Source organism: Cyprinodon tularosa, unplaced genomic scaffold (genome assembly GCF_016077235.1).
Source record: "Cyprinodon tularosa strain WSP-4 unplaced genomic scaffold, ASM1607723v1 ctg276, whole genome shotgun sequence".
Lineage (NCBI taxonomy): Eukaryota > Metazoa > Chordata > Actinopteri > Cyprinodontiformes > Cyprinodontidae > Cyprinodon > Cyprinodon tularosa.
The window spans coordinates 66,242-90,741 of record NW_024038981.1 but is presented as its reverse complement, the minus strand read 5'-3'; the positions used below and the strand labels follow the sequence as shown (position 1 = coordinate 90,741).

The 24,500-nt window shown below is 37.5% G+C and overlaps 2 protein-coding genes, 1 long non-coding RNA gene and 6 other non-coding genes across 9 annotated transcripts; 8 read left to right on the top strand and 1 right to left on the bottom strand.

Moving 5' to 3' along the window:
* The first annotated feature begins 348 nt into the window (after window positions 1-348).
* Window positions 349-6,221, top strand: sb:cb1058 (uncharacterized protein LOC394209 homolog). Its single transcript, XM_038290120.1, has 3 exons — window positions 349-643; window positions 3,587-4,202; window positions 6,036-6,221. Exons 2-3 carry the CDS (start codon window positions 3,615-3,617, stop codon window positions 6,177-6,179), a joined length of 732 nt encoding a protein of 243 aa, XP_038146048.1. The 5' UTR covers window positions 349-643; window positions 3,587-3,614; the 3' UTR covers window positions 6,180-6,221.
* A 4,718-nt stretch (window positions 6,222-10,939) lies between these two features.
* Window positions 10,940-14,909, top strand: LOC119786652. Its single transcript, XR_005281217.1, has 12 exons — window positions 10,940-11,020; window positions 11,572-11,605; window positions 11,814-11,841; window positions 12,192-12,237; window positions 12,417-12,467; window positions 12,647-12,677; window positions 12,918-12,950; window positions 13,262-13,307; window positions 13,484-13,534; window positions 13,785-13,834; window positions 14,014-14,042; window positions 14,213-14,909. It is a non-coding gene; the product is annotated as an uncharacterized LOC119786652 (long non-coding RNA).
* Window positions 13,098-13,164, top strand: LOC119786657. Its single transcript, XR_005281219.1, has one exon. It is a non-coding gene; the product is annotated as a small nucleolar RNA SNORD29 (small nucleolar RNA).
* LOC119786659 lies at window positions 13,347-13,415 on the top strand. Its single transcript, XR_005281221.1, has one exon. It is a non-coding gene; the product is annotated as a small nucleolar RNA SNORD30 (small nucleolar RNA).
* On the top strand, window positions 13,577-13,685 carry LOC119786658. The gene has a single exon (XR_005281220.1). It is a non-coding gene; the product is annotated as a small nucleolar RNA SNORD22 (small nucleolar RNA).
* Window positions 13,873-13,949, top strand: LOC119786661. The gene has a single exon (XR_005281223.1). It is a non-coding gene; the product is annotated as a small nucleolar RNA SNORD31 (small nucleolar RNA).
* Window positions 14,074-14,153, top strand: LOC119786662. Its single transcript, XR_005281224.1, has one exon. It is a non-coding gene; the product is annotated as a small nucleolar RNA SNORD31 (small nucleolar RNA).
* Window positions 14,651-14,717, top strand: LOC119786660. Its single transcript, XR_005281222.1, has one exon. It is a non-coding gene; the product is annotated as a small nucleolar RNA SNORD31 (small nucleolar RNA).
* Window positions 14,910-16,649: 1,740 nt separating the features above from the next.
* On the bottom strand, window positions 16,650-18,705 carry arl2 (ADP-ribosylation factor-like 2). Its single transcript, XM_038290148.1, has 5 exons — window positions 18,499-18,705; window positions 17,714-17,824; window positions 17,209-17,371; window positions 16,946-17,026; window positions 16,650-16,869 (listed from the first exon to the last, which is right to left on the bottom strand). Exons 1-5 carry the CDS (start codon window positions 18,561-18,563, stop codon window positions 16,735-16,737), a joined length of 555 nt encoding a protein of 184 aa, XP_038146076.1. The 5' UTR covers window positions 18,564-18,705; the 3' UTR covers window positions 16,650-16,734.
* Window positions 18,706-24,500: the final 5,795 nt, after the last annotated feature.

Here is a 24,500-nt window from a genome sequence, read left to right as displayed (position 1 = left end):
GCACAACCCCACCAGGTGAAGGTATCAGCTCATGGTGGTTGCATTACAGATCAATTATCTATTGACATTATTCACTTTAACTTCAGAGTCACATAAATAAAAATTCCAGTTTTATTTTTGATAATATCTTAATTTTATTAGGCTTTAAAGATCACATGACAGTTTTAATTACCTTTTAATTATCAGTTGTACCATAACGTCATCTATAAGCCAACCGGATGATCGACCTTTGAGACTAACGTCTAAATCATCACTCTGACAGCTGTTCAGGTTCAACATTCACTGGAAGTGGCTGATAACAGCAGGTTCAGAGATGAATCGCTGACTGCATGTCTTATATCTTCTGAAGCGAGTCTGAATGTACATCTCTCTGGAGGAAAGCTTAGTTTGGGTTCAGAGCAGATCATTTTACCTCCAAGATTGAAAAGACAAGGCATGTTCCTTTAAGTAGAAGCACACAAGGAGTCCCTGATAGCTCCTGGAGCTGCTCAGATGATGACGACAGGCGTTTATATTTGGGCGGGGCTTATGAGCGACGTGCTGTGTTAAAGGGAGTCAACTGAGCTGTTCCTGGTTACTAACACACACAAATAGAGAAGGTGAAAGGCTTGCTGGAGAACAGGAGACACCAGCTGGACATCAGGTAAGATTTAAAACTTATACATGAACTTAAAGGAATACCTATTATTGCAGAGTTAGAGAAATGTCTTTCTCTCAATTCTAATTATTACAATAAGGAATTATATGAAAGGAGTACTTTTGGAGGATGTTTGAATGAAAAATATATAAAGTTATTTTACAATAATTTGCTGCCCTTGTTTCAAGGTGAAAAACACAGGGTTATTCAAAACATTTAATGATTTCTAAACCGACTAGGATATTATGTTTTAATCAAGAATTTATGGCTAAGCAATTAAAAAGTTAACATTTGCTGAATGAGCCAAGCCAAATGAAAATAAAGTTGATTGAAATCAGAAATAAATTTAATAATGTTTTGTATGTTAACGAATGATTCTTAAAATGTGCATCTGAAAAGAAGAAAATTAGATAACATTTTTATAACAAACTTTTTTAATTACATCATTATTTGCTCTGTGTTTACTGCATGACCATTAGTTTTGTTGGGTGTTGTTGCATGCAATGTGGTTCTGCACCTGATCAGCTGTGGTAGACGCTTCATCTTGAGACATAAATAACAAGAAGCAACACAGAAAAACAGGAACATACCATCATCTATATCTTCACAAATAAAACTAAACCCCAGATTAAGCTAATCTGCAGTAAAATAAATCATCTTGAGTCCTTCTTTCCATCTTCTGACACATTAAAGAGAATTTCAGTGTTTTTCAGAGGAAAAACTATTACTTTTATTGACCCCAATCTGTGGAGCCAGAGGCTGATCTTTTCCAAACAGAAAGCCTCTCAAAACATGTCATGCCACATGTCATAAACACGTATAAAACAATCTTTCCATTTGAAAAAGACAAGCAATGCTTCAATTCCACACCAAACCAACATCAGGCACTGAAGCATATCTAAAGGATACCTTAGAAATAGAGAAGTAGTCGGCATTCAGTGTGGTTTTACTGGGTTTAATTTGTCTTAAGATAACATTATGTGTGAGCTGATATAGTGTTTTTATTGAAAGTGAAAAAAAGAAATATATTGAACAAATAATTAAAATTATGACTTAGAAAATTTTGTGGTTACAGAAAATCTCTTGGCAATACATGTGACTAATCTTAAATGTGAATCCCTTCATTTTTACAAATTACATGTTAACAGATTGTAACACACTTTCTGTGCCACTGATTCCCAATGCTTAACTTAAACAGAGTCTGATTTTAATATGAGAATCTCAGGTTTCTCTCTGCCTCTGAATTTAGAAGCCAGGATGAGTGTCTTGCATGTAAAACAGAAAAAATCTCTGCAGTCCTGATCATTTGTTGCTCAATGAATATTTCACACCCTGCTTTAGTGGTTATGTTATATCTAAATAAAAAAATAATAATAATGACCATTATCTTGTAAATCTAATGAATAGTTAATCAGATCACTTTTTAGCTTGATTAGCAAATCCCCTGGGTTTTTGACTTGGAAGGGGAACATAGCTAAACTGGGTTTGACGCTATTCCTAGATTCAAGTTTCATAGATAAATTAAACAATGCATATGTAGCCATTGGTACTCGTAATTGGCTTATTCACTGTCATCACATTCATAACTTTGTTGATATCGTTTGATATTTCATATTGACTCTGTTTCAAAAACTATGAACAAATCCGAGTTGTTTTTGCACCCCAGTCATTTCATAACAGTCCTTCCCAGCTGCAGACAGAGCAGAGAGAGAAATGTCCTCCCATTCCGGACTTTACCCGATTCACAGGAATGTTGTCCCTGTTGCATGCTTCTTACTGGAGAATAATAAGTTAATATAATAAAACAGGAAAAAATGAAAGTTAATTGATGAATAGATGTATTAATCAATTAAAGGTATAGTGGAGGATTTTCACACATTTTTGAAAAGACCCGCCCTCTCCACTTAAAAAAAACAATACGCATGCACAACATGTTCCCGCTCTTTAGAGGGAACACTTATTAAATGTGTGCGAGGGCATGCACGAGTCAATTTCTCCTCGTGCACGCTCTGTTTAAAATTTACTGTTTGCATCACTCATGCAAGCTTACTTTCCAAAAGTAGATTTGCAATTTTTCCACTATGTCAGACTCACCGCCGGTAAGTGAAAATGAAGACGAGCACGCAGGACGGCCTTCCGTAAACATATCACCAGAATGATTGACAGTTAGGAGGACCACTGATTTTGATGATCCACCCAGAAAAAGAGCATCCTCCACTATACCTTTAAATGTCTTAGCTAACATCTCTATTCTTTCCTGTCTCAAGGCTAGGTAAAGAGGAAGGGCTGGAAATTTTAGGCAAAAAGAACTGACAATCAAAAACCTAATGCATAGTTATGAACATCTATTCATAAATTTTTGCAGCTATTTGACTCTCCCACAACTTAAGCCATATTTTCTATAGAATAATATTACAATGACACAACACTGACGCTGCTATGGCATCACATGATGCATATGGGTCTAAATGATATCATATTCATAACAATTTGCGATCGGTGTCAAATACTTTATACAGTGTTGGTGCCCACCGTGTCTTTAACCTTGTCTATCAGCCTAAAGGTATTGATTTTAGCTTCTGTTTGTCCTGCACCAGCAAAGCTTGTTATCAAACTCTGACTCTCTGTGTTTGTATTTCGTTGTAAGAACACTGCGCCTTTGGTTTTGAAATCCGGAGTCACAAAGCTGATAACAGTGACAGTGACCTCCCACAGTACATACTATCCACAGCAGCTGATCTACACTGATAAACCTGCACAACCTGTACCAATAATGCTGGAATTTGCACCATGATTATTCATCAAAACCCATTTATGTTGCTGATTATTAGTTTTATTTCTTTTTAGTATCAGAGCCTTTGAGAGTGAAATAAGTGGATTAAAAAATCAAGGAAATTTAAGGAATGATAATTAGGATGGTGTAATAATGATAACTCTTTTCTTTTTTAGGAAAATTAAAGTAGAGAGCAAACAGAAGATGACAATTGGTAAAAACTCAAGGAAGAACTCAACCCGAAGCTCTGTCCGGGCCCCGAAATTTCTGGATAAATCCAGCGGCTTCTATGGTCGGCTTGATGAGCCTGAGACCTCCACAGACGGGGGTTGCTCAATAGTGGAAAAAATAGAGATTGAAATAAAGGATGGCTGCTCAACCTCTGACGAGGTACGCAACACATTGACAGAAGAAGATGTGGAGGTGTTTGCCATGATTGAGGACGACGGAGAGACTCTTCTGCGAAGGAAACCCAACCGCCTCAGTAGCCGGTGGAGACGAAGCTCCAGGAGGAAGCAGAAGGGCGAGAAGGTTGAGGAGGGGGAAGCCAAAGACGAGAAGGCCAGCCAAGATGAAGACAAGATGAAGGTGGAGAAAGAGGAAGAAACTGTGAAGGAGCCTGACCTGGCACACTTCAAAGTCAGGGAGTTTGCAGATGACAGGGTTCTGATCCGAGACAAGAGGGGGAGAGAGAAGAACGAAGAGGAGACAGAGGAGGAAAGGAAAATGAAGAAGGAACAAGAGGAAGGGATAAAGATGGTGAAGAAGACTGCAGTGAAGAATTATCGGAAGGTTAGACATTGTTTATGTCACTTAAAGATGTCACATTTGCACAAATTCCACATCCCATTCGCTTGGTTAAACTTTAATCCCTTTAATGGTTACATAACGAGCCGTCAGAGTCTGTGGAACAAGAGGGCAAAGTTCTGCCTCGTCACTGGTTATTAATCACCAAGGAAACCGTTCATATCACCTTAATACATCACCACATGGGACAAAGTACAGCAGCCAGTGGTGCATATCACTAACACGATAATTAGGATTTTTCCTTTACCTTAACTTCAGTTGCTCATAAAATTACACCAGGGGACAGAGGTCAGCGGCCAGCGGAACATGTGTACTTTCACCAGCCTCATGTCGTAGAGATTTTCTGCTCCGAATGAGACACGCTCACTCTGAGGTGGCATTCCTGAGGCTCCGATGTCCGGTTCTTTGATCAGCAGACTGAAACGGGAGCCTTCCTACCAAACCAACAGAGTGAAAACATTCCTCTGATGTTAATCTAGCAGTCTAAGCCTCGCAGTCGGACCCACTGCACCATCAGATTAGGACCTTCTCAGCCTGTTGTGTAATGGTTTCAAAATGGCCAAATATGTTTTTCACTGGACCCTAAGTCAGAATTAAATCTGGCTGCCCCACAAGGAAGAATACACTGTCAACAAAAAGACTAGATTTTTTAAAGTAAAAATATTTATCACTATTAATATTTTTTCTTAACCTTGCAATTTAAAGATTGGGGTTACTCTCCTCCCCAGATCTAAGCTTGTACCTGAGTGGGCGTGGAGGTGGCCACAATCTCGGACTCTTGATTTTCTGTTGCCCACTTTATTCTTTACACAGCAATCTTCAAAGTAAAAAGTCTAACATATTCTTGAACATACTTTTTTTTTTGCATGATTTCTCCAAGAACCACCAGTTCCACATTCTCTTCAACCTTAGTGTTCTTTGATAGCATCTATATCAGTGAGTTTATTTAAAACTTTTTTTTCCCAGTGTTTTATTGTCATTGCACCGTCCAAAGTACAGAGCAACAAAAATAACTCTCTGCATTTAACAGTGGTGAGCAGTGGGCTGCCATTGTGCAGAGCAGTGACCAAGCTCTATGCCCTAACCACTAGGCCGCCACTCCCCCTAGAATGATTGCCCAGAGTTTTTTCCTTTTAGTTTTTCATTAGAAACTCTAAACAGGTTTTTCTTTATTAACTTGCATGTCCACAAAACAGGAAATAACAGCCCATGGCTATGCTAATATTATTTTCAGCTCTTCAGGGAAAAGCTTTTTGTTTATTGCAAATTATCACGATTGTATTTGGCTATCTCTAGGTCAAAGTGAACTGGGTCACTTTACCAAAAACAATGATTTGTATCAGGCGCTCCTTGGCAATAAATGAGAAACGTACATCTGAACTGCAGCCGTACCTGTAACACCTGGCCATCTGTTACAAACTAATTTCATTCAGATGTTTGAGGCTACCAATAGAACTATTCAACATTGTTGGTGCTACTGAATTTAATGTTTGTTCTCCTCCGAGATATAAATATTCCCACTCGTATCAGGCTTAATGCAGACTTTATTTTTTCCCCCGGCTCTCAGGATAAAACAACGTGTCTCTGCACCGCTTTCGAGAAACAATAGGAAGCTTGTTCTCCAAACAGGGAAATGTTGTTTTCCAGCGAACTCCAAAGGGTTTACAAAAAAAAAGCAACAAGAGATATAAAAAAAAAAAAAAAAAAAAAAAAAGTAATAAAAGAAAACATTACCCTGTTATTAAAATAGGTTGGGGCTTTATAATTTCCATGTTTGGTTGAATTCCTGGATGTCATCCTCTAATTCTTTCTCCTCAGGCCTTTGACCGAGCGCTTCGCCGCGGCTGGGAGGCCTTCATCACCAACCTCTACAGCGTCACGCTCACGCCTGTGAAGTCATCTGAGCCACCGCTTTCACTGAAGAAGAACCTGCATAACTCTGTGTTGGCTGAGTTTCAGTAGAGCTGCAAAAAATAAACACAGACTGTTTTTTATACAATCTAATCTGATGATGTGTGATTTTATCCTGACAGTCACAGAGTCTTTGATTAACATGTATTTATGTTTGTTACTGAGCCTTCTTTACTCAGAGGAGCCTTATCCCTTTGTGTGACTGCGGCTATTTATTTTACAAACTAGAGGAGACAAGCAGCTGGTTTTACATTGAAGTCTAATATTCATGACTGAGTTCAGCTGCTCCTTTTTGTTTTAGTTTATTCCAAAGAGGAAAAAAAATTTTTTTTTTTAGTCATATGCCTAATCCACTGTCAGGAGCATGCATTGCAGATATTTTCCCTTGGGTTAGCATGATGAAACAACTCATGTGTTGATGTGTAACTTTAAAAGGAACCAAAGATTTCATAGTGGCTATGACTGATCAGTGGAGTTGATTTGGAAATCTATTTATGGCTGGTCTGATTCTCACACTAAACTACATACATTTGGATAACAGTAATTATATATATAAATACTCCAGGTACCATTTTTTATTTTTTATTTTGTTCTGATGACGGTTAAAGAAACCTGAAGGAATAGGCTATGAATTAGTGTAACACAACAATTTGAACGACTCTGCTTATCTTTCATGTATTTTTTAACAGAGAAGCAGCAGTTTACTTTTTTATCTATTTTTATATTAGACTGATTAAATAATAATTATTAAGCACATACATATAAAAAAATATATAGACAGAGTTTAATTTTTTTTCCCTATACCATACATTTTATATATCATAAATATATTTTTATTGTTCTCGGGTTATCTTGAGCTTTTAAGGCTCATACAACCCTTGCATCCTTCAAACTGTGTTTAAGGGCTGACTTTTAAAAAAATAAATAAACTGTATTAGCAATACATTTGTAAAAGCCTGTGATGCCTTATTTTTATTGTTTTGTCATTTCATATGTCATTTTCCATATTTTTATATTGTTAATGTGCTGAAATACATAAAAAAAGTTTCATGACTAACTTAATTGAAAACAAAGTTTTATTTTTGGTTCTGGTTATAGGTCAACAACAGTGAGCCTGTTGTTGACCGTTATAGTTGATTAAAAGTTTGAATTGTTGCTCTAATGGTAAATGTGAGCAAGTTCAAACAAGCAGCAATTTTCTTGTAGCCATTTCTTAATTTAAAAACATAGATGCACATGTGAACAAAATTGCTGGTATGAAATAAATAAACCCATAATGTTAACAGAAATGCCTTAAATCTGGCAAAAGTAATAATAAATAAAAATTCTATGAAGATGAACAACTAGAAGCCAGACATTACTTTTTAACTAAGTGTGTGACAGATTGATTTTAGAAAATAAATGCATGAAAAAGGTCAGCACAAAAATGATGGCATCCCTAAAAAAGACTAACAATGTTATGACCAAAGGGACATGTTAAATCAAAGCGTGTCCACTAATTAGAATCCGTGTCTACTGAATCGGTCCTACATGTGCAGTTTGGGCTAACATGGTGTTTACCACACTCAACATGGACCAGAGGAAGCAAACCAAGAGTTGTCTCAGGAGATTAGAAAGAAAATTATAGACATGCATATCAAAGGTAAATGCTATACTGTAAGACCATCTCCAAGCAACTTGATGTTGTGACCACAGTTAGACGTATTAATCAGAAAATTAAGATCCTTTGGACTGTAGCCAACCTCCGTGGATGTGGTCGCTGGAGAAAAATTGAGGACGAATCAAAAAAGACGGATAATATGAATGTTGACAGAAAAATTTGGGAAAAACGTCCAATTCAATGAGCAGCGTTGTCAGATCGAACCATCATCGTTTGATAGTAGGAGATGACCAAGGAGGACACAATTTTTTGTCAGACCAAATACATTTTACCAAGTCACAAAGCTTCTGGGAGAACTTCTCATGGGCATTTTTTTTTATCTTTACCTTTACAGGTGCTGGTCATAAAATTAGAATATCATGAAAAAGTAGATTGATTTCAGTAATTCCATTTAAAAAGTGAAACTTGTATATTATATTCATACATTACATACAAACTCATATATTCCAGATGTTTATTTTGTTTAATTTTGATGATTACAAATGACAACAAATGAAAATCTCAAATTCATCATATCAGAAAATTAGAATATTGTGAAAAGGTTCAAAATTGATGGCCCCTGGTGCCACACTCTAATCAGCTAATTTACTCAAACCACCTGCAAAAGCCTTTAAATGGTCTTTCAGTCTAGTTCTATAGGCTACACAATCATGGGGAAGACTGCTGACTTGACAGTTGTCCAAAAGACGACCATCGACACCTTGCACAAGGAGGGCAAGACACAAAAGGTCATCGCTAAAGAGGCTGGCTGTTCACAGAGCTCAGTGTCCAAGCACATTAATAGAGAGGCGAAGGGAAGGAAAAGATGTGGTCGAAAAAAGTGTACAAGCAAGAGAGATAACCGCACCCTGGAGAGGATTGTGAAACAAAACCCATTCAAAAATGTGGGGGAGATTCACAAAGAGTGGACTGCAGCTGGAGTGAGTGCTTCAAGAACCACCACACACAGACGTATGAAAGACATGGGTTTCTGCTGTCGCATTCCTTGTGTCAAGCCACTATTGAACCACAGACAGCGTCAGAAGCGTCTTGCCTGGGCTAAAGAGAAACAGGACTGGACTGCTGGTGAGTGGTCCAAAGTCATGTTCTCTGATGAAAGTAAATTTTGCATTTCCTTTGGAAATCAATGTCCCAGAGTCTGGAGGAAAAGAAGAGAGGCACTTCATCCACGTTGCTTGAAGTCCAGTGTAAAGTTTCCACAGTCAGTGATGGTTTGGGGTGCCATGTCATCTGCTGGTGTTGGTCCATTGTGTTTTCTGAGGTCCAGGGTCAACGCAGCCACATACCAGGAAGTTTTAGAGCACTTCATGCTTCCTGCAGCTGACCAACTTTTTGGAGATGCAGATTTCATTTTCCAACAGGACTTGGCACCTGCACACAGTGCCAAAGCTACCAGTACCTGGTTGAAGGACCATGGTATCCCTGTTCTTAATTGGCCAGCAAACTCTCCTGACCTTAACCCCATAGAAAATCTATGGGGTATTGTGAAGAAGAAGATGCAATACACCAGACCCAACAATTCAGAAGAGCTAAAAGCCACTATTAGAGCAACCTGGGCTATCATAACACCTGAGCAGTGCCACAGACTGATCGACTCCATGCCACGCCGCATTGCTGCAGTAATACAGGCCAAAGGAGGCCCAACTAAATACTGAGTGCTGTACATGCTCATACTTTTCATGTTCATACTTTTCAGTTGGCCAACATTTCTATAAATCCTTTGTTTTTATTGGTCTTCAGTAATATTCTAATTTTCTGATATAATGAATTTGAGATTTTCATTTGTTGTCATTTGTAATCATCAAAATTAAACAAAATAAACATCTGAAATATATGAGTTTGTGTGTAATGTATGAATATAATATACAAGTTTCACTTTTTAAATGGAATTACTGAAATCAATCTACTTTTTCATGATATTCTAATTTTATGACCAGCACCTGTATTCTTTTATTTTTATTCTATTTTCTTGTGTAATTCATGTAAAGCACTTTGAATTAACTTTGTACTAAATTGGGCAATACAACTAAACTTGCCTTGTCACCTTAACTTTAGAAAGCTTGTTGTAGCTTAAAAAATATTCCTTACAATTATTTTATTAGAGTAATTAAGTGTGGGCACCAGGGTGCCAATAGATGTGGAAGTTGGTTTAATTACTTAGTGAATCAAACTTAAAGTGTGGTATTTCTAAATATTCTAGTTTAGGATAAATGCAGAAAAAAATAATTATTTTTATATTTTTTCAGAAAAACTTCTTGCAGTTGTCTGAAAATTGTGACATAAAATTTAATAAAACCAGAACATTATATTATATTCTGAATTTTTTATTAATCTGCCTGCAGCAACAATGCCAGGCTTCACTCCCCAATCTGAACTAGCTACTGGAGATTAAATATTTGTGATTAAAATGAATTAGGAGCTGACATAAATTGTTCTATGCCTACCTGATCCATGCAGAGCTGCAGGGATGGGCTAATGCCAGTCTATGCCAATCAAGAGGTAATGGCAATCAGAGTATCTAACTAGATCATCAGAATGGAGGAAACAAATCTGGAATAACCAAAAACAAACATATATGTAGAACATGCAAACCCATGTAAATGAAAAAAAAAAAACTGTCAATAGCTCTGTTTTTTGTTTTGTATGTGCATGTTTAGCTATCCCAATTACCCATTGACATGCGTGAGTCTTGGTTTTAATTCGCTGGACTGTATGTAGAATAGGTAAAATTCTCTTGCACGCTTATTTTTTGAGAAATTGAGAGATTATGTTTATTTTTTTATCGTATGGAAGTGTTTGTATTTTTCAAAGTGATATATAGTCATAAATATTCCGTAGAATAGTAGCAATGATAACAATCAGTTCACAATTCTTTGTAAGTATAGCTTTTTAGTGTGGAAGTGTGGAAGTTTTTACATGTCTCTGCTGCCACCTAGTGGTGCCAACAGAGACATGCGTCTAACGGAAGTGACGTTTTCAGCAAGCTTTCTCCCGCTCATTTAGAAGTGTTTTAGAATAAGATGTTAGTTATTTAAATGATTGTTTGTTTTTTTTTAATATAGATTACAGTTTCTGGCCTACGTTATTTTACACTTTAATATAAAAACTGCACAATCATAGTCGTACAGTCGATTTCCCGGTAAAAGTTCAGCGGTAGGAGGAGCCAAATAGCGGGAAATAAATAGCAGACGCACCGGTTTCTTCTTCCACTTCCTTCAGATTTCCACCCGAGGTAAGTTCGTTTCTCCTCCTGGATAACATCTCTGCTAAAATATATTTCTTTTAATTCCTATCATGCACACGTTTTCAAAATTAGTCTGCAATTTGCAGCTGATTGATTGGTTCGTTGTAAATTTAATACGGAACCTTTTCCTTTAGCAACAAGCAGCAGCAAGGACCCGATTGTAATCTTCGAGCATCCACCTTTAAAACATTTAAATATAACTTACAAATGGACCTAAACAAGACCAAGAACATAAAGTTAAACTATTTACCCAATTATTTGTGTTAAATTGTATCTCAAAAATAAAATTTGCCCCTGATGACAGTCGCTGCTTGCTCGGCCCGGCTCCTAATCTTAGCATCGTCTCTCAGTGATGAAAACTTTCACAGACCTGTCCTGAATGACTGTGATTGCACTTTATTATTCTGATGTGAGACGTTATTTTAATTAAATTAGTTCCCATTTATTGAACCATACAGCCCTGCATGGTTCATATGGGTTAGTCACGTGTCGCCTGCTAGGTTAGCCTCTAAGCTAACACGTGTCTTCTTGTCCTTCAGCAAAGAAGAAATGAGGCACCTTTTGCAGATAAATGTAAGTTCCACATCTTATAACTGTTGCATATTGCTAATGCAGCCTGTTTTAATATATTTTGCTCAATGCTTCAATGATGTAATAATTGAACTCTCTCACTGAATAATCCAATGAAGAGATTTCACTCATTTTTCTGAGTGGCATTCAGTCTTAAGATGCTGGCTAATTAAAGCATCTTTAATACTAATGATTTTCCTACTGTTTTTAGGTGTGGAGTGTCTGGGATCTTGCAGAAGGTAAATTGATCCTGAATTCTGCTTTGTTCCTGCAGAAATGGATTTGCAATGAATATCAATTTATTAATGCACTTAGTAAGCAATACCAGATACTGATTAATCCTGATCAAGTTCTGCCAAATTGCCTGTTCACACCCTGTAATGCTGAGTAGGATTACACTACCTTTATATACTTGTATTGATCTGTGAATGGAGCGTTTGCGCTGCAGTGATGAGTCCATGAACTCTCTCTTGCTGAATCAGCCCTTGAAGAAACTCCTTTACCAGATTCTGAGCAGCCTGATCGGTTTAATATTTATCCGTAACATTCATTTAAGGTTTGAATATTAACATTTGGCTCTGTCCAACAGATGTGATCCAGGCTTCTTGTGAGGATAAAAGCCTTAACCCCTGCAGGTAAATCAGCTCTTAAGGTGAAATGTGAATTGCTCTGAAGGCCTAATCTGATGAGTTTTCTAACAGACAAGCATATGCCTGATCCTTGTGATGATCCATGATTTATCTGACTAGCCTTTGAAAGACCATGTATGTTTTAGTTTTTGAATGCACAATTTAACCAAGTTGTTTTCTTGCAGCCCTCCCACCCCAAATGAGACAATCAAGGATGGAAACGGATAAATTTGCATGTGAGTAATTCCTTGCCTTAAAAGCTGTTTGCTTTTTGGTGTAAATATGATGATTATCTTTTAATGACAAGCATATGCCTGAAATGTAGTGATGTCACACCTACATCTGATTACCCTCAGATTAGTTTTCTGTGGAAAAAGGTCTCTCAGCTACTCTAACCTTCAGGTTTTCTTTGCAGATGAAAACCAGCTTTTAGAAAGTGCAGTTGGGTAAGTGTCCTTTTTGTCATTAACCCCCCCCATTACCTGTTGGCTCATATTTAGGTTTTCATGCAAATTGCAAGTTGGTGTTTGAAAGGATGACATGGGTTAGCACCCATCAAATTCCTGGACGACTAATGTCGTATGGCAGCTTGTCACCAAAGCCCTGATCGAACATCCCAAAAAATAAAATGATCTGCTGATGGTTTTTCGCCATGGTATGCAATTTGTTTCCCTTTTCTCTTGCAGTGCTTTTTCAGAGACCAGTTTCTGGACCTCTTGGTAAGGACTTTGTTTACACTGTTATTTTAGAATGGCTTAACTTGTGAATACAAATTTTAGAAATATCAAAATTAAGTAAAGTGCAGAACTGATTATGACCAGTAGAGGGTGCTATTTTTATGTTTGGCAAAAATCTCTTTAATGCAGTTTCTATGATGAGAACTACTCAGCTCACTTTGAACCGATGTGAAAATTATACGAATTCCTGAGAAACTGCATTTACTGATCTTTTCATGGCCTCATAAGAAGTTTCTGATCTCATGCATCGGCCAACTATATCTCAATGTGATTTTATGTTATTTTGCCAACAGATGGCTATCCTACTTGAATGACTCCTCTGAGGCTTCCTCTTTGAAGGTAAATGTTCCTCTGAGCTGTTGAACTATTGATTCCGCTGAAAATGATGAGATAATTTGGAATCTCGTTCGTCTGAACTGCTGTTGAGAAATCAAATATCTGACATCGGTATAGTTAAGAATCTGTACAGTTTAACTGTGAAGAAGTCTTACAACGCCTGTTTTTCCCCATTACAGGTCAGGTTCCAGACATGACATTGTTCCCAGCTCCATGGAATCCTTAAACAGGTGAGAACTGGGCAGAAACTACAGCTATAACTCGTCCACTTTCCTTCATGATGACACCCGCACACGTCTTACGCCATGCGCAAACGCCAGACCTGCAAAAGGTGAACCCACTGGTGTTGGCATGGCAACAAGGGGATGATTTTGTTGGGGCTACCAACGGTCTGATTCTAGGGGAAACAATTGGTTTAAATGAGCTTCAAATGAATCGATGTAAAGCAGAAGTTTGATTGTTGGAATTTTCCTTTTTCAGGAAGCAGTGGTGTACTAGTTGGATCAACGCACGTCCGACCCGGCTCTTAGGTGGGTGCTTGGTGAGATGAATGTTTAATGTTCAATCTGTAGATATGATGATTTCCAATGATACCGCCCCAGTCTGATAAAGTAATGACTGATTGGTATTAGCCTCTGATCCCATCTAACTTAACCGTTGCTAGTAGCTCCAGTAGAGCGGCATCACTGAACTGTTCTACTTTCTGCAGGTCAGGGGGATCTTCTCTGGATTCTGCAGGTAAATGAGAATCTTTACTTGAATATTCATCTGGTAGAAATGATGAGTTTCTTGTTGATACCGCCCCAGTCTGAGAACCAATGACTGAATGGTATCCCCCTCTGATCACATGGATTTCACTAGATCGCTCTGTGGTTGTCGCCCAGTTGCTGATGCTTTCCATGTTGCAGGTTATCTTCTGAACGACTGAGACCACCTCTCCGTAACTCGTATTGGGACGGACTACAGGTACTTGTGTTGGGGTGGGGGGGGACCTTCCTCAAGTGCCTGGGATTGTGAAAGTGATGAAGTCCATATCCAGTCTTGGGGTTGTTTCCCAGTCCTAGCTGTTCCTCACTCCTGTTGCCTCAGTAATGGCACTGATAACCCTGCAGCCAACCAGGTGTAAGGTGACCTGCTGAGTTCTGATGGAGTTGAGTTCTGGCTGGGAGTCTGACTGAAAGTGTCGCTCTGATCCATCTGAGACACTTGATTGATTCAATCAGCTGTGTGCATATAGTCCGTTTACATTTTTTATAAAGGCTGCACTCTGTTTCTTGACAGCCAGAAGTCTCCATGATCCTTAAAGGTGAGTCTCTAATCTTCTTTGGATGATGAAATCCCACTTTAACATACTGATGAATTCCAATTACCGCCCCAGTCTGAAGAACAGTGATTGGTTTATTCTGATATGTTTACCAGCTGCTTGATGCTTAAAATATTTGTCTGATATTGCCTAAGATTTTTTTTTTTTCTCCTTCAGCTTATCCGGGGGACTCCTCTCTAGAATTTGCTGCCAGAGTTCTAAATATTCAGTCTTGTATTGAAACCCCTGTATTTTGTACTGTTCATTAATGACCAATGAAAATAAAGTATTTGTGCTCATAATTGTCTCCTCTCATACATGTAGTGAAAACTGAATATTCAGGGCCATGAAGGTGGGCCATAAATTTAAGGACTTTATGGTTTTTGTTTTTTCTTTCCAAGAACCAGCTCCATAGTTGAGGGATTTCATTTCTTTTGTGTACTCTGTCTATACTTAAAAGTATATCACTGTCTTAAATCGTGAATTTGTTAAAAATTTGCTCTTAAAATAGAGTTCTCAAGGGGGAGGTTGAAAATTTAAGCTGGGCAGGGAACTTTTTTGTTAATCCTTTAACCAGCACTTGGTGCATTATGCATGTGGGGTAAACGAGTCAGTTTTACAAATTGATCCTCTGAAGTTTAGCTGTCCTTGTAGACCTGATTACGGTAATCAGCTGAGCCATCCCTCACTGTGCTGACTATAGCCAAGCCCATTCCATTAGTGTTTCTCATTTATAACGGGATGAAAGTTAGCAGTGCAGGAATACGCATAGAGCTGTTCTCATTGTTAAAGGAATAGTACACCCAAAACATGATTAGCCTTCATTTTCTACTCACCCCCATGCTGAACAACACTCTGGAGTACTTTTTTGATATCTCAAATGCATCTGGAGATCTGGGAGGCTTCTTGCTGTCTGCTGACATTCAAATAATGGAGGTCTATGGCGCCCGAGACAGGTCCATAAAAACGTGTCAATATTCCTCCATACTGCTCGTCCAATGTATTCCAAGTGTCCTGAGTGGGTAGCGTCCATAATTTACTCGAAACGAAGTCATTTAGAATGTTTTTAGAGCATAAACAGTAGTGTATAGGATTTCCTAATAGCGCCCCCATGCGCGCTCACGACGCTACGGAAGCCGGCAGACCAAACCAGCGCATTCAGCTCGGCAAAGAACTCATGCTCTTCCTCAACACTGAAGTCCTCAGACATTTTTCTTTCGTTGTTTCTTTCTTTGCACAGGTAAACAGCACATTTCTTCTTCTACGCTTGCATTATCGGCAGAGCAGACGCTGACTGCGCACTTCCTTCCGGTTTGGTCTGCCGGCTTCCGTAGAATCGTGAGCGCGCATGGGGGCGCTATTAGGAAATCCTATACACTACTGTTTAGGCTCTAAAACGTTCTTAATGACTTCGTTTCGAGTAAATTCTGGATGCTACCCACTCAGGACACTTGGAATACATTGGACGAGCAGTATGGAGGAATATTGACACGTTTTTGTGGACTTTTGTGGACCTCTGTCTCGGGCGCCATAGACCTCCATTATTTGAATGTCAGCAGACAGCAAGAAGCCTCCCAGATCTCCAGATGCATTTGAGATATCAAAAAAGTACTCCAGAGTGTTGTTCAGCATGGGGGTGAGTAGAAAATGTAGGCTAATCATGTTTTGGGTGTACTATTCCTTTAAAAGGTGCTCCTGTATGTCAGCAGAGTGCCTCTGGGCTAGATGGAAGCCAGTCGTGCAGTAAAGTGGCAAAATATAAGCAATTTAAGGGATTTCTTGTACGATCACATGGAAACCTTGGTATGTAAGAGGATGGCTTTAAATGCATATGTCAAAAGTTGAGGTTCTTTAAATATAAGGCATCTTGAGCTTGTCATAACTACATTTAGTGTTTTAGAACCCTATTAGCCCATTGTGGTCAGTTGCTTGCCCATATCTGCTGCCATTTCCAGTTCATCTAGCGGTAAATGTTTAAATTTTGAGATGAATTTGAATTTCTTTATACTTGGAGCACTATTTAAGAGAAACTAAACCATGGATCATGGTGACAAATTTATTATAGTCAAACATTTACAACAAACAGGACAAAAGTACAGTTCTAGTATGTCAGACCTATATTACATATCAGTCAGCTGTAAAGATTCTGGCTGCAATATCATCTAATAACCAGTCCACTCCTGCCAACAAGTTCTCTCCTGTTATTGCGCTGCAGCCAATGATGCACCAGTGGTGAGTTTTGATGTTGTCCAGAGCCAATGCCTGCAAGAGACACACCCATGAACCTCAGAAACATTCTAGTTCATCAGGCTTATGTTAAAGATGAAGTTTGACTTACATCTTTTATTGCTTCTTTGGACAACGACCCTGGTAGATCCTGTTTGTTAGCAAACACCAGCAGAGTAGCACCAGATAATCTCTGCAACAAGCAGAAAGAGACAAGTCATTTAAACGGGCTACATTTGAAGGTCAGCAGACAAACTTTATTTCACCTTATTTTAAATGCATTTCTTACTCTAAACCCTCCCCGTTCATTTTTTTTAGTACTGGTTTAAAGCAGAACCACCAGTAAAACGGGTAAAAAAGAACAAAGTGTTAAACCTCCTCCTGTAGCAGTGAGCTCAGTTCCTGTCCACAGTCCTGCAGTCGGAGTCTGTCTGCGCTGTCCACCACCCAAACCAGCCCGTCGGTGCTTTCAAAGTAATTCCTCCAGTAGGACCGCAGAGACTTCTGCCCCCCAACATCCCAAATATTCAGCTTGAACCTGGGGAAACCCACAGAGTACAAGTAAAAATGCAATTAGGATAAAAGCTCAACAGAGACAGGATTTAATCCTGTAAACAGACCATAAGGAAAATTATTCTTGTATAGGATATAATAAAATGAAAGGGGCATTGATTTGAGAAAACAATGCAAACTGGCAATCCTGTAATTCCTTCATTTACTTGATCTAAAATCAGTAATGATCCACAGAATCTTTTTCCTTTGGTCATGGTGCAGATTTTATGACCAGAAGTGAGAGAAGGCAAGTAGAGGTTTTTCAAATCAGATTAAATACTGATATCTTAAATGTGATTTAAATAAAATAGGTTAGTGTGATTTTTACCCTTTGTGCTCCAGGGTTTTGATATTGAAGCCTAGTGTGGGGGAGATGGTGCTCACATCTTCTCCGTTGAACTTCTTCAGGATGGTGGTCTTCCCTGCATTATCCAGGCCTCTGCAGGGAGCAAAGTTAAAGAACCTACGCAGCTTCTGATAAATAACACTTTATATATACAAACATCCCTAAGAAATAGATGTTCCTCATTCTGTATACAAATAAATCATAACACAAAATATCCTAAAATCTACTGTGATAACGAGTACAATGTGTCTTGCCATGTTTGTTATAACCAGAAAGCACATTTCAACCAGCTAGCTTTGAAAATAAAGCTTTGCTTTTTTAATATCAGCTAATTTCACCACTTAAAAAGCAACGTTGTAAACTCAACAACCTGGACAAAGAGAAAATAGAGTTGAAACCAGATATTTAAACATGCAAAACGACCCTGATCAATACATTAAAGCTGTACTTTAAATGCTAATTTTAATAATTCTAGGTGGTATTCCACCATCTTTCTTTTAAGTTACTCTATTTGCAAGTTGTGTTACAAATAAACGGTATTGTTTTGTTTTTGTTGGGGGTTTTTTTTGTCTCGTCATGGCAAAACGTCGTCAACTAAAATAACATCAAAATGCTAGAAACAATAACATGCAATATCTAAAAGAAACGCGGCAGTAGAAAGTAGGATTTAACAGGGGATAATTGTTAAAATTATTGATCTTTACGCCGTTTTCTCTGTGGAAGTTGCCTTGTTTTTAGCTAAGCTAAACCGTTATAGGAAAGGATACAACATTAAAAGCCTCATTTCCCGCTCCTTATGTTTCATCTTCTTCAAAATTGTCAGTAAACCCATCACTGGTCTTAAAGAAATCCTTAAAATCAATATTCTTAAATTAAAAACGCAGCAAACTTTGGTTGATGGTAAAGAATGTTAGCTTCCGGAAAACACGATTCATGCAGGGTGTCAGCCGGAAGCTCCGCCCCTTGCGCACTCCGATTGGTTCAGCTTCTTCTTCTTTTCTTTTCTTTTCTTTGCGGATCGCAAGCAACTTTAAGGTGCATACCGCCACCTACTGTACATGCGGGTGTAGCGACATTACTTTCCATCAAATTCTATTTTTTTAAGCTTTTTATTTTCAATAACATTTTTATATCATCACATACACATGTCCACCCTTGTCACATCCCACAATTCACATCTTAATATCTGATTTTTATAGATCATTTTAGACATCCAGGGGCTATTGATGGAAACAATAACAAAAAGAACCCCCAAAAACGACAAATAAAGATACATTTCCTTCAGATAGACATTAGCCCCATTAAGAGAAACCCATATTCATTAACAACATTCATGGATTTATAAGTCACAATGATTTCAGTGAAACGTACAACAATGGGCACACTGGGAAAACAGATTAAAGTAATAAAAGTAATAAAAAAATCAAATTCTATTTTTTTATTTTGTATTCTGTAGATAAATAAATAATGCTTTCCTTAATCTATGAATATCCTTTATATTTCCTTAATTTCCCAATATTCATTTAAGACTCCATTCTTTGCCTGTCCTACCAATCATCCTTCTCATTTTCTCCCTTTCATGTTCATACGTTTTACAGTTCATCTGTACATGTTCTACATTTTCTTTTTCTCCACATCCTTCACATTTATCATTGTTTTTCCTCCCTATTAAATATAAATTGTCATTTAAATAGGTATGACCTACTCTTAGTCTGATCATTATTACTTCTTCCCTTCAGTTTCTCTCATTAGTGATTCTATTTAATACAGATTTTTGTACCTTATATAATTCTCTTCCTTTCTTATCTTTGTTCCACCTCTTCTGCAATTTTTCCATTTCTTTACGCTTAATAATTGATTTAATATCCCCTTTCCCAACAGGATTTATAATTGTTATTGTTTCCTCTAAAGCCCTTTTTGCTAATATATCTGCTTTTTTATTCCCTTTTACACCTTCATGTGCTGGAACCCAACATAACCAAATATAAATGCAGCCCTTATCGATGGGTTCATCTTCTTCTTCTTTAGTTTTTAACGGCAGCTTGCATCCATTATTATTGCACTACTGCATCTTCTTCCCCTCAATACTATTTAGCTTTTTAACCACATTCCCAAATTTCAATTCCCCATTAAAATCTAATTCTGTTTTTTTTATGTTGGTTGATTTACATATTTTCTACAACTAATAAAAACATGTTCCATTGTTTCTACATTATCACACCAAATACAAAAAAAGTAAGATGTTTCCCCATCTTAAAAGAGTTCCATTTAAAAAAATCTTATTCTATTTATGATTTTTTTATGATTATCTCCTCCTTCCTGTTTATTCCTCTATGCTATATCAACTATATTTTCTATGCTATACAAATGCCTTCCATTTATTTCACTATCCTTAGTCTCCATTAAAGACGCAGTTCAATTTAAAACTTGAGTCGCTTCTTCAAAGTTTCAGCTGCAGGGTAATAATGTTTTATTATTTTAAAATGAGTTTTCTTCACATTGGGTGAGACCGGCCACTTATGTGTCTATAGGTATATTTTGGTAGTCCTATACTTCCAGGAAAGCTAAAGTTAGTCAAAAGCTTCAGTTCGAAGGTGTTTTTGATAACTTTATTATTGCACTGTTTATTCTTCAATTCTATATCTCCATTTTTTTTTTCCGGTATGCCCTGGCCCCACCAGGGCCATACACTACTAAAGGTAAACATTGGAGTCGGATGTGCATGGTACGTGTTCCTAAGTCGCTTGTGGAGAAATATCCTGGGTCGTGAGTAGCGACGAAACAGGAGGCGATTCTTGTGGGATGGAAGAAGGAAATAGTGAAGCGAAGGAGATCGGAAGAATATGGATCCATGTTATCTGTAGAGTCATACCTTTTTTTTGTCTGGGTGTTTTGCATCAAACTAATGCAAAAAACAACAAAAAAAGGCTTATTCTAGCTTTTTTTATGAAATGAGTAATTTATTTGATCCCTTAATTTAACCTTAAATGATTTTTTCCTTGTTTTATCACAGAGTTTTCGTAAACATGTAAACATACAGTAAGAGGGAGTGCAAAATGTTTCCTTTTTTTTTTTAGTGGAAGTATTTTTTTTAAGCGTTTTCTGTAGAACGTTCTTGATCATTGTCCTGTTTGGGCAATGATTTCAAAAATTTGCTCATCCTTATTCTTAAATTAATAAAAAAAAACTTAATAGAGTCAGAATGAAGCAGAGTGAGGAAAAGCAGTCCCAATGTCCTCCAGCAGTCAAGGCCTATAGCAGCATAACTATAGAGATAGCTCAGGATGATCTGAACCACTCTAACAATAAGCTTTATCAAAAAGGAAAGTTTTAATCCTACCTTTAAAAGTAGACAGGGTGTCTGCCTTACACACAAAAATTGGAAGTTGGTTCCACAGGAGAGGCACAGTTTATTATTTTTAGCATTACTGTGGAAATTAATTCCATCTTGTGTACTAATTCTATCAATTAGGTGCATATATATAGTAAAGAGAATTGGTCCTAGCACTGATCTCTGTGGTACTCCACAGGTAACCATTAAGCATGAGGAAGATTTATCATAAACATGAACAAATGGAAATCTATTAGATAAATAAGATTTAAACCAGCCTAGTGCTGTTCCCTTGATTCATACAAGTTGCTCAAGCCTTTCCAAAAAATATTATAATCAAATGTATCAAATGCAGCACTAAGATCTAACAGGACATGTACAGATAAAAGTCCATTATCTGAGGCCATGAAAATATCATTAGTGACTTTCACCAGAGCTGTTTCAGTGCTATGATGAGCTCTAAAGCCAGACTGAAACTCTTCAAAAACCTCACTATGGTGTAAGTGATCACAACTATTTTCTAAATAATTTTATATAAGAAAAGGGGATTCTGGGTCGACAGTTTCTTAAGTAAAGGTTTAATTACAGCAACCTTAAAAACCTTTGGCATATATCACTGGATCTAACATACAAGTTGAAGACTTAGATGGGGAAAATAGTTTTGCTAAATGATGCTGCATCACCTTTCTGAGATTAGTCAATCATATTTAGAGGGGTGGTGATGATCTTATTATTGATAGGATTAATCTTATTTGTAAATAATCCCATAAAATAATTACTACAAAGTGCAGGGGGGATGAGTGGTTCAACAAAGCTTTGGCTCTGTGTGAGTTTGGCAACTGTATGTAAGAAATCTAGGATTATTCTAATTATCCTTCTATTAATAAGGACAAATATGTTGCTCTTGCTTTACAAAGGGTCAGTTTATACAGCAGTTAAGTGTTGTATAAAATAATTTACCATTTTTTGCACAAGTTTTATAAAGAAGGTTCTAGTCTGATTTGATTCAAATCATAAACACATCCATGATGTCAGGGTTTAAATCCCACAGTGAAGGAGAGGGATTTAAAGGAATAGTACACCCAAAACATGATTAGCCTTCATTTTCTACTCACCCCCATGCTGAACAACACTCTGGAGTACTTTTTTGATATCTCAAATGCATCTGGAGATCTGGGAGGCTTCTTGCTGTCTGCTGACATTCAAATAATGGAGGTCTATGGTGCCCGAGGCAGAAAGGTCCATAAAAGTCCACAAAAAACGTGTCAATATTCCTCCATACTGCTCGTCCAATGTATTCCAAGTGTCCTGAGTGGGTAGCATCCAGAATTTACTCGAAACGAAGTCATTTAGAATGTTTTTAGAGCATAAACAGTAGTGTATAGGATTTCCTGAAAGCGCGCACATGCGCGTTCACGACACTACGGAAGCCTGGCAGACCAAACCAGATGAAAGTGCGCATTCAGCGTCTGCTCTGCCAATAATGCAAGCGTAGAAGAAGAAATGTGCCGTTTACCTGTGCAAAGAAAGAAACAACGAAAGAAAAATGTCTGAGGACTTCAGTGTTGAGGAAGAGCATGAGTTCTTTGCCGAGCTGAATGCGCTGGTTTGGTCTGCCGGCTTACGTAGCGTCGTGATCGCGCATGTTCAGCATGGGGGTGAGTAGAAAATGAAGGCTAATCATGTTTTGGGTGTACTATTCCTTTAATTTGTTGGTAGGGAACTTTAAATCAGAGACCAGAAAAATCATATGCTGGGTTCCTCAAGGTTCTATTGTGGGGCTCCTCATATTTAACATCTACATGCTCATCTTAGCTCAGATTATAGCTAACAACATCTGTTACAATAACTATGCAGACGACACACAGCGCTCCATCAGAATGGCACCAGGTGAATTTAACCTATGAGAGTGTTAGGTAGATGCATGGAAAAGATCAATATGTGGATACACCATAATTATCTCAATCTAAATAAAAACAAAACTATGGTACCAAACTCCATCTAAAGGAGGAGAGACCCAGTGTTAGCACACAGCTTTAGATACTACAGCTAGAAATCTTGCTGTGATGATGAACGCAGACCTGAACCTTCAGGGGCATATATCAGCATTTTATAACATGAAAAACATTTCCAGGATTAAAGGATTCATTTCTAATCAGGGTCTAGAAAAATTTAGTCATTCTTTTAATTTATTAGAATTTATAATTGAAAAAGTGTCTTTATAGGTTTGCCTGAAAAGTCCTTCAGGCAGCTGCAGCTGATCCAAAACATTGTTGCCCATAATCCTTACCAAAACTAAAAAAGTAGAGCCTATCAGCCCGGTTCTGAAGTCCTTCCTCTGGCTCCCTTTAGATCAGACATTAAAATCCTTCTGTTAGTCTATAAATCACTGAATGGATCAGCACCTCAATATATAACAGATTTGTTGCCAGTGTATAAACCTCCCAGACCACTCAGGTCTTCTAGTTCCAGCCAACTGTATACACCCAGAACTAGAACCAAACATGGAGAAGCAGCATTTAGTTCCTTTGCTCCACTAATCTGGAAAACTGTAAATTAAAGTTAAAAACCGATTTGTTTGGAACTGCATTTAACTATTAAAGTAATACTGTAAACTTAGGTGTCATTAGTTTAAATTTTTGGTGCAGCTGTTTTAATTTACGACCTTTCTTTTATCATGTTTTTATCTTTATATGCTTTTATCTTGCTTCTATTTTAGGTTTTATTTTATTTTATGCAAAACACTTTGATTCATTTTTGTACTGACTTGTGCTACACAAATCAGCTTACCTTGCCTTTCCTATGCCAAGTAAGAGCCTCCTCTTAAACTTCCTTTTACTAGGAATTTTGATAAAATAAAAACTTAACCCATATACAAAAGAAGATGTGAAACTATTAGATTGTGGTGAAACAAAACCTAAAGTGCAGACAATCTAGTACAAATCCGTTTTTTAAAAAAGCACAGAGATGTAGTTTTTCATTAGTTTTATTCCTTATCAACATGAGGCTGCACCATAATAGGGAGCTAAATTATACCCGAAATCAAACAAATACCACATGCAGTGAGGGTTCTGTTTTCTACCTACATGAACTGAAGATTTTTTATTACTGAGAAACAGTGGAAAACTTTTAGTCTTTTAAATCTTGGATCTAGGGATCTAAATTACAGCCAGTGAATGATAGGATCTTTGATTGATGATTTTGTGACTCAATAAGTCCTTCAAGGGTAAAAAGAAAATTACTTTATGTCTTCTATAGAGCTCTGAAATGAAATGAATGATGGTTTTCAGACAAGTACCCGTGTCCTCACTAAGACCAAGAAAGTAGAGCACATCACCCCGGTTCTAAAGTCCTTACACTGGCTCCCTGTATCTCAGAGAATAGACTTTAAAACACTTCTGTTAGTCTATAAATCTCTGAATGGCTTAGCACCTAAAT